Raw genomic sequence first — 19,777 nt, 5'->3', positions numbered from 1 at the left:
TATGGGTGGCGAGAAAAGGGCATAAGAATGTTTGTTTACAAAAAGCTTGTATGCCCTTTTCACATGTTGTTCTTGAATTGTCGTGTACTCCGATGCTAACTCGTTCGCGAGACGAGGAACTGTGTGTACTTTCGAAATACGATACCGCTTGCTGGGTTTATCTCCAACTTCGGAAATCTCGAGGCATAGCTTCACCGACTTTTTCTCCTCTCGATGCTGTTCCGCCGTCCAGTTCAAACAAAGCGGGTTGGGTTTTCCCTCTTGCTTTAGCTCCTTAAGTAGACTATGCTCCATCAACGTCGCTGACGAACCATATCGTCCAAAAAGGCGTACCTCTTAACAGACACGCCACGTCCATGGATTGTTACGGGAACATATAGGAAAATGATTTTCCCGGTCTAGCTAACGTGCGTATTACAGTTCTGCGACGATTCTCCTGCACTTGTCTGAGTAGCTGATCGGTATCTGGAGTCGCTATGCAACAGCTCGTGGTGCATATAACAGCACCCGTTTCTTCCACCCGAATTCTTCACTTCACAGGCCCCAAAATGCTTGTTCAGACACTTACGGCACAGCTTGTGTTGTTTTAGAGCGATCGCTAACGTCGAGATTCTGGAACATCTTGCAAACCGCTACAGTGCAGGTACCACTACAAGCGAGGCAGTCTTTATTGATCACCTTCTACGTTGACTTCGACGATGATTCAATGTCGGACTCTAGATGAACGTTCACGTCCTTTTTCCTGTGGCGTGTTACAGGGTATAGTAACAACGCACGCTGCTACCACCAGCTTTTCCAACCAGATCCAGAAGTCTGAGAGGGATACGAATCGTAACGTCTGCCGATGCAAAGCCCAATTGAGTTTAATCGTCGATGGCAACCGATCAACCAGCTCTTGAAGGAGCGCTACGTTGCACAATTGCTCTTCCAATCCGCAAGCCTTAATCTCCGCACACATATATTGAACTGCGACACCGAAGTCGATGAGCGTCACCTGTTTTCCGGTCTTCGGCGATGGCATACTCCGGATCCGACACACCTAATAATGGATTATTACCTCCGGCCGTCCAAATAGCATACTCCTGCTAATGCTGCTGGATACAGCAACCGGCTTCGAACGGCTTCCAAAGCTGTTCCTTTCAAGCTGCGCTTGACGTGCCGCAAGCTGACTCCTACTTAGATCGTGTGATGAATACGAAGATTGGAGTGGATCAATTTCCGGAGGGAACTCTGGCGCACTGGGATCCAGGCCTCTAGGTCCGCTGGGTTCACCATTATTCATCTGCAAGACTGTTAATCGCTCTTCGAGGTGTTTCATCTCTAGCGCTTGTTTCGCAGCCAACAGTGAAAGCTTCAGTTCTATATTCGTCCTAGTTCCTGTAGTTTCTCGACGGTTCCCGGCTGCACCATCAGCACCATTGATGTTCGCTGAATTAGCATACGGTGGGATGTTCACGTTTGGTACTTGAAGACGGAATGTAAACTGCTGCTCAGTTGCTTTCAGCTGCTTCTCGAACTGATCTTGCTGTTGCTTCAAATGCTTCTCATCTGGTCCTGTTCTCGGATTTTCAGCAAACGCTCGTACGATTCCTTCTGTTCCCCCATCAGCGCGTGCATTTGCAGCATCCGATCCTGTAATACCTGCAACTCCTCTGACTGCTACGGGATGGCACACAGTGATGTAGGATTTTGATTCGCTGGTGCCGCTGACGTCAAAGAACTAGTTGTGCCCCGAGCTGTACGTTTTTTTTTCCGGGGAGTTACAAACTTTACAGACATCAGTCATCATCGCTGATGCCTCATCGCGCCCTTGAGCTAATTTCGATCCGGAACCTTGTAACAGGTATGCCAAGCGTACGTTACATTCGGGAAAAAAAACCCTTGAAAGTATTTGTGCCATTAACTAGGCAACACCACAGGACAGGACGTTACGCACTACGTTTCGCGAGGTCAAGAAGAGAAATGCTCTCACGCAATTATTTCGGATCAAAAATCGACATCACCACTTCACCACCTCATCACCTCACCACCGAGCTTTCGGACCGCCGAAGTTCACCTCGTTGAGTCACCGTAAGCAAAAACCAGGCCTGTAAGTACCAAAGAGCTCCTTTCCTTTTGTCCTTGTGCGAGATGGGAAATGACAGGTGGGCAGGAACTCACGGTCTCCCAGTGTTCGTGAGTTCTTTGCCGTTCACTATTTTGCTATACAGAAATTCAAAACAAAGTTTTTTAAGTGCGGATTTGGACAGTTTTTGACCTGTTTCATACGACCGGAAGGTATATGCTGGTCACAAATGCCGTGCCAAACTGATTTCCTACGCAATTAATCAATCTTTGATGTGAATTTCGCTAACAGTAGATAGGGAAAACCAAATAGAATTTAGAATAATTAAAATAAATTTATGTAATTGAAAACCTTTCTGAATTTTTAATGTATCCCTTATTAGATTCCCCAGTCACTGATAATGATTCATGGTAATTAGTTCCCTGAAAGATTTCCCTTTGCGCGCGCTGTTTTAAAATTGGCATCGACGCAGTCTTGTGCTTTACTGTATGAAGCCAAAGTCCCCTTTCGTGACAGTGTCGCTTTCTAGCGTGAATAGCGGAAACTTCCAATGATGATAATACCATTGACAGACATACAAAGCAGTACCGTTGTACCAACAATCAATACGAAACTAACGATTTTAAATTGGCTCACCACTTTAGTAGCCTATTGGTCCCAAGCAAATCGATTAACGTACCCTATTCTAGTTGAAATTCTATTACTACACTATGTTTGTTTTGATTCGCTATGAAAGTTTGACAGATAACATCAGGGGTGTGTGGATTCATGCAGAACATGCAGGGGTGAGTGAAATAGCTTGGGACTACTTGGGACCGTTGTTGTGGTACTGAGTGAGCCAAAAATAATAATGATTTTCTTCGGGACCCAGTGGTCTTAGAGTTACCTCTATGGCACAACCAACAATCAATACGAAACTAACGATTTTAAATTGGCTCACTACTTGACTAGCCTATTGGTCCCAAGCAAATCGATTAACGTATCCCATTCTTGTATACATTCCAGTACTACACTATGTTTATTTTGATTCGCTATGAAAGTTTGACAGATAAAATGAGGGGTTATTGGATTTTCCTATGCTTCGAGGGGTGAGGTGAATCGATTAGCTTATGACCGAAGATAGTACCAGAGCTGAGCCAAAAAGTTGAGCACATTTCTTCGGGACCTTCTGGTCTTAGAGTTACCTCTATGGTACAACCATATTAAGTATAGTATAAAACATGGTTTACAGAACCTTCATAAAATCAAAACTGTTACTTGGGTGATGGTTCAGTCGAGGTTTAGCCTCTGGTTTACCGTTAAAGTTACGATCCGTAAGGTATAATCCAAATCAGCTATCAAGATCCGCAGCCAATTCTTCCTAGACGTTTCCGTAATATTCCGTGGTCAACTTTATCGATCTGAGCACCAGCATCAATGCTGCGTGTGCAAAACGAAGCAAACTGGACGTGATTTTTAGATGTTGATCTTTTGGGGTAGAAACCGTTCTGATCCGTAGAAATTTAATTCTTGCAGGAGTTGAAAAGTACATAATTTATAATGATTTAAAAAACCTTTGAACAGTCACACAACGAAGTTATTCCTCTGTAATTCTCGATATTCTGTCGATCTCCTTTTTTAAACACGCTGCCGTTATTATGTTTTGAAAAGTGTCCTAAGAGGGAAAATCATCTTTCGGCAATATATTGAGTGCAATTTCAAAAAACCAAAATCAACCGCGTTACGAAAAGTGCCAATTAATTGGAAATTTTTCTACGAATCTGCTAAAATGACATTTTATCAAATTTCAACAGGTCACTTATGAAAATTACACAAATGTCCAACTGTTGCAATGGTGTGCACGAAAATGCGTAATTTTGTCATCAGACAAGGGGAAAAAGTGGTTTCCCTAACACAGTCACCGAATATTTATACCGAGTACATCTTGACCAGGAGACTGGCAACCCCATATCAATCCTATACGTTTGACAGTAGGCAAGATCACGGGCCTTATTTAAATACGACCCGCCTGACGTATACATGAAGGAAAGGGACGCAAAATCGTGTTGTGAGCAGAAAGACAAGAGCAGATGAAAGCATCAAAAAGAAGGCCGCCAGCCAGGCCCCTGATCTTGACGGATCGATCTTATATTTGGCTCTAGAATCGATCCATTGATTAAGTCGGTACCAAAGAATCGATCATTTGATTCGCTTGTTTACGTTCGTACCACAAGAAATTCTTTCCTTTATAATATTCAATTAAATCTAGATAGACATTTCAAAAAGTCCTATCTGCACTGATTGATTCTATTCATCGACTATCTCTTTCATTGATAACTCAGAAGCAAAACATTTCCCTGTTGCATTTGACGTTTTGAACACTAGATAAGAACCTCCTTTATCAAACTATGTGGTTAAAATAGCACGAAATCTGTTTGCATAGCAGTGGTTATCTAAAGAGAAAGTCGATGAAGAGAATCAATCAAAGCAGATAGGACCATTTGAAATTTTCATCGAGAAATGTTGTCGTGGCGACTCTATAGCTCTTTACTCCTATGATAAAATCCATAAGCAAACGTCAGACTGTGCGTGAAACATGGCGGACTTTGTACTATCCTTTCACTCCACCGAAAATTCCCATAAGAAACTGTCTATATTTGCTGGAAGAGCAAATTTTTCAACGCTTCAAAATTGAGTCGAATGTACTCATCTCATCGGCAAGTAGGGCTACTCAAAATTGATAAGCTTTATGTTGACTCACTTTTGAGTAAACGACGTTCTCACGTAGACTGAGTCAAATCCACTCAGCGATATTTAGAGATGAACTAGCCTAAGGCTAAAAATCTCTTTAATAAAACCTTAAAAAAACTCAGCAATATTTTCAGTTGCGGGCGGGTTTTTGTTTTGATTTTTATTCGAGGAAGTGGAAATTGCCAGCTCCGGATTAGTAGTTCTACCGGAGCAGAAAATGGTTCAACACCGTTTCCCTAAGCAATTCGTACTTACCTGAAGGCATTTCAGCCGGTTTTGAGTATCATTTCCTATGAGGTTTCCTCCGACATGACTGGCATTTTTTCCAAGTCCAGAATTTTGCTGACTGAGTGGCTTTTACTCAGTTTGACATTTCTCGTTTACTCAATTTTTGATAACTCGATACATCGGACGAAAGTGAGTACGATCGACTCACCTGGTGAGTAAGCTGAATTTAGCGTGTAAAGAGCAGTGAGCACAGGAGCGAGGTAGCCCAAACCTTCAAATGATGCTGTATTTGTTAATATCGGAAACACAAAAGGTGACGTCATTGTAGGGAGCGATGCTGATGGTGACGTTATTTCCGTTAAATTTACAACGCAGTCTGTGGTGAGAGTAAATTGTTTTTTCGATGTTAATACACTTAAAACATTTTTTTTCCTTTATTTAATGTCGGTCTCTGTTCCGCAATCTAGTGCCAATCACTGACGGACATCGATTGCCATCCATTGACGGCAATCGAATATGCAGGAAGGCAGCTTCCACACCTGCGTAGGATATCGCACCCATTCAACACACACGGGCCGGGACCAACGGCTTTACTTCCCTTCCGAAGGAAGACGTGACCAGAGATTTTTATGCCTCAGAAAAATTCCACCGACCTCGGCTGGGATTGAACCCAGACCCATCGGGGTGTTAGAAAGCAGACACGCTTACCACTACACCACCGGCGCCGGCACTTGAAACATTTAACATCTACATTTATTTTTTTTTTTTTGAAGATCGAAAAGATCGAAAGAAGAGATCGATTTTTTGATCTTTTCGTGGACAAATAATCGATCCGAAAAATCGTAAATCGGGATAAAAAAGATCGATCTTTCAAAGATCGATCCAAGATCGCCCAATCCTAGTCGTTTTTTGGATACAACTTCATACTTTTTCCATCTGGATGCCATCTGGACTATAGATATAGACGAGTGCACGGATGGATTTGAGTTCACTCACTCGACAAAAAGTGACACAACAGCGGGGCCCTGTTTACTAAAAATGAACACATGAATAATGCTCGCGTAACATTTGAAAAGGGCCTATCAACTTTTGTAAATAATTTGCTAGGTCATTTTCACGAGAACCGAAGTACGCCCACGCAAACCAAGAGCACTATCAGAAAGGGGGGAATTCCCCCTACCCGATGGTGATGTTAGTTTGCGTGGGCGTATTCGGTTCGCGCGAAAAACGCCTAACAAGTGTTGTGTACGAAAGTTGATAGGCCGGTTTCAAATGTTACGTGAGTATTATTCATGTGTTCATTTTTAGTAAACAGGGCCCCGCTGTTGTGTCACTTTTTGTCGAGTGAGTGAACTCAAATCCATCCGTGCACTCGTCTATTATAGATTCCATAGATAAGCGGAGACAAAGTAGAATGTAGCCAAACGAACTGTCAGTTAGTGTAGCCAAACGAGCATGACGTAATCGTGTTGTTTTTGCGGGAGAAGTATTGTAATGTTATGAGCACAAAACGGTTTCCAAACTCCACATTCCGATTTATTTCGCGTAAAACGGAAGAAGGGAATAAAACGCAAACCACTCCTCGGATCATTGTTGCAAAGGTTTACTTTGCACTTAATTTTGAACTTTTGCGCACGAAACAAAACAAAACTGCTCTATGATGGCATGAACATTTTTCACGGATGCTAGTAAGATCATTTATTGTTCATGGTTGCCAAAACAACTTTTTGTGCCGTTGCTTATCTATGGAATCTATAGTATCTATAATCTAGACTGGACAGTGAGTATTTCTATTTTTGAATTGCGGAGTCCACTAGATTTGACGTAATCGCAAAGCTTCTCAGAGTATAGACACCACTTCAAGCTTCTGTAATTTGACGTGCAGACGACGTAGAATCATTGAGTGCGCTTCTAAAGTGAGTGTAAAATAAATTGCACTTTTCCAAAGCGGAAGTGATCAATTTCTCCCTGAACTACGGTACCTTTCTTCAATGGTTAAAATTCTATTGATAAGCTGTAATCTACTTGCAATAATGACGGCTGTCTCAGATGTGAGGACCGTAAATAGGTACAAATGAGTTCGTAAGGTGTCCATTTTACCCCCACCACCCCTCTAAAACAAGCTAATGATAAAAAAATACCAAATCCATAGCGTCTGCCATTTCATTGGCAACCAACCAACGCCTGGAACCAACATGAAAGCGCAAATCGCTTGTTGTTTGACATTAATTAATTGCCCATTCGCACCAAGTAATAATTATTTACCACAAAAATTCATTAGCCGAATTAGAAATTGTGCGTAAATATCGAACTACATCCCACCCTCGCTCCATGCTGGGCAAACAGAAATCATTTCCAATCCACTCTAGCTTTCGGGGCGCGGAATTTGGCCATGGAAGACAGTAATTAGTGATAGCAGGCACGCCCAGAAGCGTTTCAAAAGAACTTTTTTTTTCCATTCCAATTCCAGGAAGGTTGACTGACGCCGGTCGCCTTCAAAAAGCCTCTTGGAAGATGAATTCCATCATGGTAGGGCACTTTATGCCGCCGTCGTCAACTTCTTCGGAAATTAAATATTAAAGTTACAGAGAGATGTTAACAAACACAGTTTTTGAATGCGCTTTTGGTTGGAAGTTTTATTTAACTATAGAGATACCATTCAGTTACATCCTATAAGATTGACATTCTCGAATATCAAATTTCAAAAGTGTGCTAAGCCTAGAATTAAACATAAACACAAAGAATAAAACAACGAATTTCAATTTCAGGAATTAAATCTTCCAAGCGCTTTCTTCGGAAGTGGCAAACTTTTTCCCGTACTCAAAGAGAAAGCTGTTATCTTTTAGCCGTGTTCAAATTTCAGGAAAGCCCGAAGACGTTGATTTAATTTTTGTGCGTGCAAGTGAAAATGGATTTTTTCTTCTTCCAAACAGCGAAAAAGAGAGCTTTCATCGCTTTAAACTTCTTAAGCAGGAGAATTGCGTCAAGTACCGAGCGCTGTCTGTGCAAACTTCGACGGAATTGAATCTGGGATTATTCTCGAATCGCGGGAATCAACTTTTGCCAGATGGATTTTTGATGGCGACAGCGAAGAATTATCCGAGGATTGGTTGGAACTGAATTATGCCAACCCACGGCAGGCTTAGGAAAAAGGGCCACGCCAACAGGAAAATCGTGACCTTCGACGCCGCCGGAGTCTCGCATGAACGCTTGCTGATTTTCTTTCAATTTTCTGCCAGCTGATTCGCTGATTGTCTTTTGGTGTGATCGGGAAAGGGATGGCCTTTTTTTCCAGCCTGTCTCCCATTGGCAATGAGACACTCCAGAGGCGAAGGAATTCGATTCCACTTTTCTTTTTCTTTTTTAATTTGATGGATGAGTGGCTTCTCTGGACCTGGGCGGAGAATTAGATGAGCGAAGAGTGAGAATTGGATAAACTCTCGTTCTTCTTCATCTGGCCATACTCTTCTAAAATCGAGTTTTCCCATGCCATTGGGCAATTTTGACGTAGTCAACAGCTAGACATCCCACAGAGCCGCTGCTACTCAAGCAATTGGTAAATCGCATACCATGAGGCTTTTGATTGTAGGAAAACTGGGAAATACTAGCAAATACCCTTCGATATGGGTATTTCCGGAATCGGGATGACGTATATAGACCGGATATCAATGTCAGACGCCATCTTGAAATCCAATATGGCGGCTTCCGGTTGCAGAAAACTGGGAAGTTCTGTCAAATACCCTTCGATATGGGTATTACCGGAATCGGGGTGACGTCTAGAGTCCAGAAATAAATGACCTTCCTTCCGGTTATAGGAATACTGGGAAATACTAGCAAATACCCTTGAATATGGGTATTTCCGGAATCGGAGTGATGCCTAGATACCTGAAATCAATGTCAGACGCCATTTTGAAATTCAAGATGGTGGCTTCCGATTTGGTTGACGTATAAAGATCGGAAATCAATGTCTGACGCCATTCTGAAATCCAAGATGGTGGTTTCCGGTTGTACGGGTCCGGTCCGGGAAATACTAGCAACTATCCTTCAATATGGGTATTTTTGGAATCGGGATCACGCTATCACGATGATGGATTGCATGAGTCATCGGAATTCGGAAACCCATTATATCCAAGAATAAATCCTACCTTGCCGCCGTTTTCTTGGACCCAAGCCTCAACTATGCCGGAACCGAATTTTTAACGGAGGACCAGAAAGCTGTCGCTATACAACATTTGATGGTGCTCTGGGATAAACTCAAAGTGAAAATTGCAGAACAAGCGGTGGTTCCACTCACTTTGCCAGCTTCTCGTGTTGAGGCAATGTTGGAACAAAAACACGTCTCAAGCGACATACGACAAGTCCACTCAAAAACCGATGAAACAGTTCTCATGAGGATAGAGAGTGTCATCAAATCAAGACATTCTTGAGTATTGGGAGCCAGAGCTGTTTGCTTTGTCACAAGTGGCCTTAGCTGCCCTTGCACGCAGGTGTCGGTCGAAAGGGCGTTTAGAAACCCTAAGTGTAATTTTAACTGCCAGGAGATAGAGACTAACCGACGTCAACCTGGCTACCCAAGCAACATTGTAGGTTTTATCGAGGCTTTATAGCTTTCTACAAGTCTAAATCATGGTCTACAGAACCCTCATAAAACCAGAAATGTTACTTGGGTAACGTGTTGCTTGCAAAATTGAATGCTAATCTTTTCAACTAGAGTAATGAGATAAGATCGATGACAACGGATATTTGACCACTAATATTAAATCCCTAATAAAGACGACAATTAACAATACATCCACAAGTAGAGAACTTTAAGTCAATATGACACTCCAATTCCGAAAATATCCATGCCAAAGGGTGTTGGACAGTATTTCCTTATATTTACGGTCTCTACGTCGTTCCGATTCCAAAAATACAACTTTCTATATTTCCGGTCTCTACGTCGTTCCGATTCTAAAAATACCCATACTACATAAAGGGTATTTGACAGTATTTCCCATTTTTTTACGTAGAACTACGTCTTTGTCGATTATACTGAGGTGCAAATCAAAAAATATGTGTGGTGAAGGAGTGTTAGGTTTTGAACGCTTATAACTTTGTAATTTATAGATGAAATTAAAATCCAAATACGTCAATCGATAGGATATTACATTTCGAACCTGTTGAAATAAATATTTTTCCAATTTTTCTGTAATTGAACTTTTGAAAATGTACAAATGATAATCTTATTACTGATTTCATGAAATAAGCCTTTTTCCCAAACCCACTCATCATAAACGAATACCACTTGGTTGCACATCATTCTGCTTGAACCTGAAAAGATATAAATCAGCGCTGCTCTCATGCCACTGCACATGATTCTCGGCTTGATCGTCAAGCAGTTCAGTTCGGTGTTAGCTCGCTCTCTCGAGTTGTTTGAAAAGTTCATTGCGATAGTGTTCGCGCTCTCTCTTTCGCGGTTTGTCGTGCGAGTGTGTGTGCCCCGAAATGGGGAAGCATCGGTCGCGAAGGTCCAGAACCCCGGTGAAGGAAGCTCCGGTGTGCCTACCTCGAACAGGTTTGCTGTTCTCCCCATGGATGGGAATATCCAGCCAGCTGTGTTGGAAACACGCAGCAAGAAGAGGAAGAAGAATCGAGGCCAGTCCGATGGCACGATTGGTCGAGACGATGCCTCTGCGACGAACGGAGATTTCGGTGACGCTGCCGATAAAGAAAATGCTGCCGACATGAGCGCGGCAAGAGTGAAGCTACCTCCGCTGGTAGTGAAAAATGCCCATCTCAACGAGCTCATCGCGGATCTGGCATCGCTGGGCGTCAAAGCCGAATTCAAATTGGGCAGAGTCGGCACCAAGGTGGTGCTCCGTACCAAAGTGGAGTATGACTTGGTCATCGCCCACCTGAGGACTTCCAAGGTGCAATTCTTCACCCACGACATCCCCGGCGAAAAACCGTTCAAGGTCGTCATCAGGGGCCTACCAAACATTGACCCGAAGTTTATCGAAGCTGAAATCAGAGACCGGTACAAGCTGGCCCCAAGTGCCGTCTATCGGATGACAAGGAAGGACGAAAACTTGAAGGCGTATCCGGATAGCCTTTTCCTGGTACACTTCCAGAAGGGAACGGTGACGCTCAACGCACTGAAAGCCATCCGGTCCATCAATTCCATCATCGTTCGCTGGGAGCCATACCGTGGCGGCCTTCACGATGTGACTCAGTGCCAGCGGTGTCTGAACTTCGGACACGGTACCCGCAACTGCAACATTAAGCCACGCTGCGGAAATTGCGCTCAAGACCATGCCACCTCCGAATGTGCTGCGGATGAAGCTGTGGCGTCCAAATGCGCCAACTGTGATGGTGCTCACCAAGGATCCAACAAGCAGTGCCCTAAACGCGAGGATTTCAAGCGCATCCGAAATCAAGCGTCCACCAACAATCAACCAGCACGAAGAATGGATAAGGCCCCGGCTTTCAGGAAGGAGGACTTTCCACCTCTTCATGGACAAGCGAATCCCAGGGTGCGATCCGCGCCCCCTCAAGAAACGTCTGGATCTTCTGCTGGACAAAGCTCTCCATCCCCCCTGGATTCTGGAGGCAACCAACCAACAATCCCGATCTGTTCTCTGTAGACGAACTGATGGAGATTTTTATCAACATGACCGGTGCTCTACGTAAGTGCCGCAATAAGCCCGAACAGATCCAAGTGCTCGGTAAGTTCATCATCCAATATGGTGTCTAAACCGCTAACCATCGCTACCTGGAACGCTTGCTCTGTAAGAGCAAAACAGATTGAGCTTGCCGACTTCCTCCGCAAGCATAACATCGACGTGGGTCTTCTAACCGAAACCCACCTAAAGTCCGGTGACAGCTTCTGGTTGCCTGACCACAACTTTATCCGGCTTGATCGCACCAGCTCCAGGGAGTGTGGTTTTGCACTCTGCCCCACATCCGCACTTCTATCATCGAGGCCATTAGTGTGGAGGTGGAATCACCAAATGGAAACGTCCGGTTTATCGCAGTTTACTGCCCACGCCAGTGTACCGCAAGTAATGGACTAGGAATCCAATTAAAAAAGGACCTGACTGCCATCACCCGTACTACCTCCCGATTCATCGTTGGGGCGACTTGAACGCCAGCCATGAAGCTTGGTGGAACTACCAGAGGAACCGGAAAGGATGTCTATTGTTTGACCACGCACAACTTGGACTGTACACTGTGCAATTTTCGGACGAACCAACTTTCATCTCTCCGACGGGAAATCCCTCCACCCTGGACTTCTTCCTGTCAAACATCGGACTATCCAAGCCGGAGGCGCACAACGATCTCAGCTCGGACCACCAACCGATGGTGACTGAAGTCGGTGTCAACGTGGTTCCTGCTAGAAGCTGCCTGCGTAAAGACTACCACCATGTCAACTGGGTGCAGTACGGTTGAATGGTGGACAGCAACATCGATGAAAATCCACTGCTCGACACTGTAGACGATATCGACCAGGCGTTGGAAGGACTCCAACAGGCCATATCCGAGGCTGACGAGACATGCGTTCGACAAGTTCCTGTGAGGGGTAAGTTTGTTGCTATTGATTCCCACACCCAACTATTAATTCGGTTGAGAAATGTGCGTAGACGCCAGTTTCAGGGGACTGGAGACCTGGGCAAAAAACGTGAAATGGCCGATCTGAACAGGCAGATTGCTTCCAGAATGGACTCACTCCGAAATGAAAGTTTCGGACGTGTTGTCCAGAATCTGGACGACCGCTCCAGACCATTCTGGAAGGTAACCAAGGTCCTGAAAACTCATCCCAAACCCGTTCCACCTCTCAGAGTCGAAAATGATGACGATCGGCTTTTAATCACCCCACAGGAGAAAGCAAACGCGATCGGCAAGCATGTCGCTTCATCATTATCCAAAGTCCGCTCGATGATCAGGTTGCGCAATGCGTTCAAAACCTAGATGCCTCCCCTTGTGTCGTGCCTCCGGCGGATATGATTACAGTACAACAAATTTGCTCAGCGCTGAAATGCACCAAAAACATTAAGGCACCCGAGTTTGACGGTATATTCAACTTGATCTTGAAGAGACTCAGCATGAAAGTGCAGTCTCTTCTAACCGCTATCTTCAACAGATGTTTGGAACTGCACTACTTTCCAAGCATCTAGAAAGTAGCAAAAATCATACCAATCTGCAAACCCGGTAAGGATCCAACATTGCCTTCAAGCTACAGACCAATCAGCCTCCTTTCAGCGCTGAGCAAATTGTTCAAGAAACTCATTCTCAATCGTTTGCTCAAGTTTGTCGAGGATAATAACATTCTCCTTCCGGAACAGTTTGGGTTCAGAAAGGGGCACTCCACCAATCACCAGCTAGTGCGGGTGATGAATAACATCCGAAGTAACAAAGCTGTATCCAAGTCCACAGCCATGGCCTTGTTAGACGTTGAAAAGGTATTTGACAATGTTTGGCATGACGGACTTGTGTACAAGCTTTGTAACTTCAACTTTCCATTACATCTAGTTAAAATCACCCGTAACTACCTTCAGCAAAGGTCGTTTAAGGTATCGTTGAATGGTTGTCTTTCAGACACGTTTTCCATCCCAGCAGGAGTCCCGCAAGGCAGTCTGCTGGGCCCCGTGCTTTACAGCATTTACACTTCCGACATTCCTCCCCTCGATGACGGTTGCGTGTTTTTCCTGTTCGCAGATGATACCGCAATAGCCGTCAAAGGAAGGATGCCTCGCGAAATAACGAACAAACTTCAACGATGCCTTAACGCCTTTGCTGATTATGCCACCACGTGGAAAATCAAAATCAATGCCTCCAAAACACAAGCGATCATGTTCCTCCATCGGCAATCGCCCAAACTGAAACCGGCTCCATCTTGTACTGTAATCATGAATGGCACAAGGGTTGAGTGGTCTGCCGAAGTTACCTATCTCGGGATGTTGATCGATGAAAAGCTCCTCTTCCGTTCGCATGTAGAGAAAACTGTAGTCAAGTGTTCTACCTTGGCTAGGTGTCTGTATCCGCTGATTTGCCGCAGATCCCGCCTCTCAAGGGTGAATAAACTGGCCGTCTACAAACAAATCATAGCACCTGCGATCCTCTACGCAGCTCCGGTGTGGGAATCATGTGCACAGACTCACAGGAACAAAATCCAGGTCGCTCAGAATAGAGTGCTGAGGATGGTTCTTGATCGTCCTTTCGACACTAGAATAACAAATTTACATGAAGAGGTAGGCATGGCCAAAATAGATTCCCGAATTAACGAAATTAATACTAAATTTGCACAAAACTGTAATCTATCAGCACATGCTTTGATAAGCAATTTGTATATAGTAGATTAGGTGTATATAGTAGTTGTAGGTTAGTTATAGTTGTAAATAGTAGTTATAAGTAGTCTCCTTCTTCAAATTTAAAACAAACCAATCCCACCAAGGTGGTAATTCTTAAAACAGGCCTGATAGGATTAGGAACTGTAATTAATAATAATTGAAATCTCAAAGAAACTTATGTTGAAAAGACGAAAGTGACATAAGTTATACATGTAAACCACACAAATTCAAGAAATATAGATCATTTAAAGAAAAGCTCATTACCGTTTCGGACTGCGTGGCACTAGGTCCTGCATCAAGCAGGACTAGGTTAGCGGCTAAAGGTGGATCACAGCGTATCCACCACAATGAGGAATGAGACTTGAAAAAACGTGCATGTTAAACCCCCTCCCGCTTAACAACCCCCTCCCCCTCCCCCTCCCCCTCCCGCTTAACAATAACCCGAAAAAGACATAGACTTTGACGATCATTTTTTTTTCAGGAAATAAATTTTAAGCAAACCCCAATAATGTATGAACAATTAATTTTTTACATGCAGAGCTAACATTTTCAAAAAAAAAATTGCTTCCCAATTAGCGAACTGTTATTAACGTTGATAACAATTTTAATGTTTTCAGCGGAGTTTTGGTACAGTTTTCCAGTTCCCTGAATCATTGAAACATTTAGAACCCTAAGACTAGATGTGTATGGAGAAGCTTAAGAATAATTAAAAAAAAATCCTAGCTACACCAATGAATGACCGCTGCCGTCGGGATTCAAACAAACACCACACCACTTTGACAGGCATTTGCCATACAAAAAACCTCACTTTTCTTCACAGTACATTTAATTTCCCACCGACCATCATCCTTTCGCGAAACCAACCGACTAAAATTACACGCCAACCATCCAACCAACAATAACATCCCTTCCATTGAGCGCAGGAAAATCCTGGCAGCCAGCCGCTGCCAAAATGGTTGCCTACCAAATGCCGATGGATGGTGGCTGGGGTGAGATGCGCGAATTTTCTTCGCGGGTCGTTAATTTTTGCCGAGTACGATTTCTCGGACTCCTACCACTTACTACCACTACTAAACCGGAGTTACACCGGAGGGATAGGAACAAATGGCACCTTAGCGCCGTTGTTGTTTGCAACAGTTCATCATTCTAATGGGCTCATTAAGCGCTCCACTCCGTACTCTTCAGGATTAACGATTTTGTTTTCGGTAATAAGTAATTCGTTCTGGAGCTTACGTAAAAGTCTGCTCCTTGCTTGGATCCTTGGATTCCTTTTAGCCTCGCAAGGGAAATTCTCCCGAAGCGGGTGTGGAATGCCTTGCTCATATTTCACCGATCGTTTTCAATAAAAATAAGAAAACACCGACCGACCGACCGACCGAAGCAGAGATTCAATATTTACTGTCCCATAACCTTTTTGCGCCTTTGCTTTCCCAAATGAGCTCATATCGTCTTTCTTCACATTTTTCTTCCGGTCGCACAGGTTTGCAGCAAAGTGTTCGGGAATGCTTCCGCCCTGGCCAAGCACAAACTGACGCACAGCGACGAACGGAAGTATGTCTGTGGAATGTGCTCGAAGGCGTTCAAAAGGCAGGACCATCTGTAAGTATACACACACATACACTGCTTGAACTAATATTGTCACCCCACCCGTCCCCTTCCTCGTCTCAATCAAAGGAATGTCCCCTAGCATACTCAGAAACACACTCGCCCAACCGGCCACCCGCCCACCTGTGATTAATTGGAATTCCTTTCTCTGCGTTTGTGCCGTTGTCATTGCAGGAATGGCCACATGCTGACACATCGGAACAAAAAGCCGTACGAGTGCAAGGCCGAGGGTTGCGGCAAGTCCTACTGCGACGCCCGTTCGCTGCGGAGGCACACCGAGAACCACCACAGCGCAGCCGGTGGTGGGCTGGGACTGTCCGGATCGACTACGCCGACGCCCATGGCAGCGCCCAGCCCCGGACCGGTGCTGACGGTGACGGCCCCGACGACGATGACGACGACGGCTTCCTCCTCGGCGAGTACGGCACTGACGGCCATCTCGACGGCCTGCAGCAACACCACGGGGCCGCTCAGCGGGCTCAGCCTCTCGCCGGCTACTGCTAGCGGTAAGTTTAGTGGGTTTAGTGGATTATTGATTGTTATGCTCTAGAAATATTCGGGAAATCTTTTTATCCAGCGACCAGATGTAGTTGTTGATACAGTTAACCCTACATATCTCGATTTTCTTTATCTCGATATGTGACCACTTTTTGCAATCTGTTGATGGTCCCGTAAATATCGAGATATGAAGAATGGTTATGAGACATATCAAATTTGACCATATGCTTGATCCGGAATATCCGAAACCGGTTCAATGGCAATGGCGCACGGATCGCTGAATGAACCATCGCACTTCACTTCACATATCTTGATGATAGCGCACGTCAACGATTATCATCGATGTGGAGTATCGGAAGAACAAAAGTTATCAGAAAAATTGAACGATCCAGAACGTGAACAAACAGTGATTCTAATATTCTTTATTATGTGTAGTTAGAAGTAGTTGTACTTAAACTAGTGGATTTAAATACGATATCTACGATACGAAGTGGTGCAAGATCTTCATGAGATCACGTTGTACATTTGCCATTCGCGCAATCGTCCGGATGCAGTGGAATTGGACATGGTAGAATGCAGTATGTGCAATAGACTGATGCAAAATTTGACTTTTTCGCTCCACACTGCTTAAATGGTTTCAAATCGGATCCTGATTAGCCTCCCAAAGTTACAACTCATTTCGTTAGAAACAGACTTCGCACAAGCCATTTGAAATTTACATGTAAATTACTATGAAAAATCTAATTTTTTCGTTCATTGCCTTCTAGTCTTTTTTCATATTGAGCTTTAAAATAGATCAATAGCCATTCTTATAGAAAATTTTCTCAGCTACAACTTTGCTGAAGATCGTTCCTATGTAAAACGAGGCAGGAAAAAGTTATTAATTATTTAAGAGATTGGTAAACTTATGACATGATTAAGCAGCTGCTCTGTAGGCAACACTGTATTTTGCAGTGTGACATAGTAGCCATGATTTTTGTGTCCTATTCAACGCCCCAGAAACACCAATGTTGCCTGCTGAGCATTGATTGAGCATGATCATAAGACATCAGCGCATTGAAGCATTGATAACTTTCGATCCTTTCATTTAATCAAAAAGTGATTTTCAGCAAAGTTGTAGCTGGGACAATTTCCTACAATTACAGTTGACAGTTTTAGAAGCAGACCGATATGGTGAATTATTAGATAGACATGAACAAAAATCTTGGTTTTACCAAAGTAATTCCCATACAAACTTCAAATGGTTTGTGCCATCTCAGTTTCTCACCAAATGGGTTCAAATTTTGAGAGGTTAGTCAGGATCCGCTTTGGAATCGTTTAAGTATTGTGGAGCGAAAATTTCAAATTTTGCATCACTCTAATGTGCAAGCTATGGGAGCATTTTGGCTATGCAGGTGTTGATCAACGGATCTAGTGGGTAAAACATTTAAAATGCTGGATTCGTGCTTCCATTAGTCGTCCTTTAAACGCACAATTATTGTACACCACTCCCATCACATATACTATTTCAATCCAACAACGTGAGAAGCTTGCAGTAATTCTGATAACAGGTTTCTCCCGTTCCTTCAATCCAATCGTCTCAAAAGTGACCTTTCAATTGCTATACTACTGCAACTGTTAATTTAATATACCGAATCCCACAAGGGGATCGAATAACCTTTTGGAAAGTAAAGTCGGCACGTATCGTCGATTCTCAGCGAGAGACGTCTCTGATGAAACCAATTGAATTCCACTCATACAAACACACACACACACCCCAGCCAAAGTATAAGTCCTCCAATTAAGCACCCCGTATGTGAGCAGAATGCAGTATGCCGTCGTAATTGGATGCTACGCCTCCTTAGTTAAAGAATCACATTTTTGTCCTAGTCTAGAGACCGTGATTAGTTTTTACCTGGCTTGCTTTGGTTTGGCTAGATTTTGCCCCAGCTCAGCTCCAGGAATGTGTCAATTTCTACCTTTTCCATCCAGCTACTATAGTGGAAATTCTCCGAAGGTTAGTTCCAAGCAAAGTGGCATCGTCGTCAAATGGCTGGCTGGCATATGACAAATGAGGTGAGCTGCCTGACGAACGAGATATGAGCGGTGAAGAAAAATGTGCCATTCTCCTCATCTTTTTTTTTTTTGTTGACGCTTTGCTAGAAGATTGGAATGGATCCGAGAGGAACGTTCCGATAACAAGAAAGACGTGCTTCCCTTCCGGTGCCAATACACACGTACGGACATTGTATACACATATACATCTCGTTGGACGATGATGGATGAAGGTTTGAGAGTTTGATGTGGGAAAGAAAATGTGAGAAAAATGAAAATCTACCCCCGGCCACGGATGCTGCTGCTCCTGTCTGTGTCCGTTTGCCCTGGAGGAAGGTCACTCGACAAAGGAAGGTGAGGAAATTCCTAACTTTGCCAGCGACGGTCCTTTCTTGAGCCGTAGGTATGTGACGAGGGGGGGAAATTGTGTAACTTTTTTTAAGATGAGGAAAAATGCGATTGCCGTTGATAGTTCGTTAGGATGGCATGGAAAGGATTTTTTTCTGTTTTCTTCCGGATTCACTCTGCGATTGTGAGGGTAGGGCCTGGTAAGGTAAGGAACGATGCTTTTTTTTTTAAATTGATGCTTAAAGGCCTTCAACAGTTGTTGACAAACATTTTCCAGTAGATGTAAAGCTCGGAATCATTTATTCACCACATTCTCTCAATGAAGATAAACCTTCGTATCATTTCAGGTGATGCCAGCTCCCCACATGGAGCCACCTGCAGCATCCAGTTCACCTCGGCGTCCACGTACGGTTCGTCCGGCAGCAGCCCGATCACCACCAGCACCGCCGCCAACGGCACCACCAGCATCGGCAATTGCAACAGTACAATCTCTACCACTAATTCCACCGGAAGCATCTCGGTCACCCTGAACGGCATCGGCGGTGACTCCCACAACAACAGTTCCAAATCCCCGTCGCCAAGTTCGCCCGCTGGAAACGGAAACGAAGGCCTCACGCGGCAGCAGTTGGATCTAATTACGCAAATCATGCAGCAAACGAAACAGGCCAATGCGGCGGCGGCAGCAGCTGCGGCAGCCGGACAGAAGGTCCCACCGCGGCCCCGTACCTGGAACATGCAGGTAAGTCCCCTTGAATCGAAGGAAAATTCAAATTTTCACAAAAATGGCAGCCATTATCATTGTATCTTTGCGTCCTTGGCTCATGAATACCAATACGGTTGTATGCAGATACATCTCCCTTGTGTTGTTCCACTTGATGAGCATGGGCGTCGTCATCGTCATTGTGCAAGCTGGAGCAGAACAAATTCAAAACAACATATATTA

The 19,777-nt window shown here is 44.1% G+C and overlaps 1 protein-coding gene across 2 annotated transcripts in view; it reads left to right on the top strand.

Moving 5' to 3' along the window:
- LOC135698607 (mucin-5AC) overlaps nt 1–19,777 on the top strand; it is a 438,207-nt gene that overhangs the window by 341,744 nt on the left and 76,686 nt on the right. For both annotated transcript variants that reach the window (XM_065218651.1, XM_065218652.1), the window contains exons 4-6: nt 15,830–15,948; nt 16,129–16,460; nt 19,182–19,573. In XM_065218651.1, the coding sequence (XP_065074723.1) occupies nt 15,830–15,948; nt 16,129–16,460; nt 19,182–19,573 (843 nt within the window). The remainder of the gene's footprint in view (nt 1–15,829; nt 15,949–16,128; nt 16,461–19,181; nt 19,574–19,777) is intronic.

Source organism: Ochlerotatus camptorhynchus, unplaced genomic scaffold, assembly GCF_037179485.1.
Source record: "Ochlerotatus camptorhynchus isolate MF236.1 unplaced genomic scaffold, CSIRO-AGI_Acam_v1.1 ptg000091l, whole genome shotgun sequence".
In the NCBI taxonomy this organism is placed as follows: Eukaryota; Metazoa; Arthropoda; class Insecta; order Diptera; family Culicidae; genus Ochlerotatus; species Ochlerotatus camptorhynchus.
This window is presented reverse-complemented; position numbering and strand designations above follow the sequence as displayed.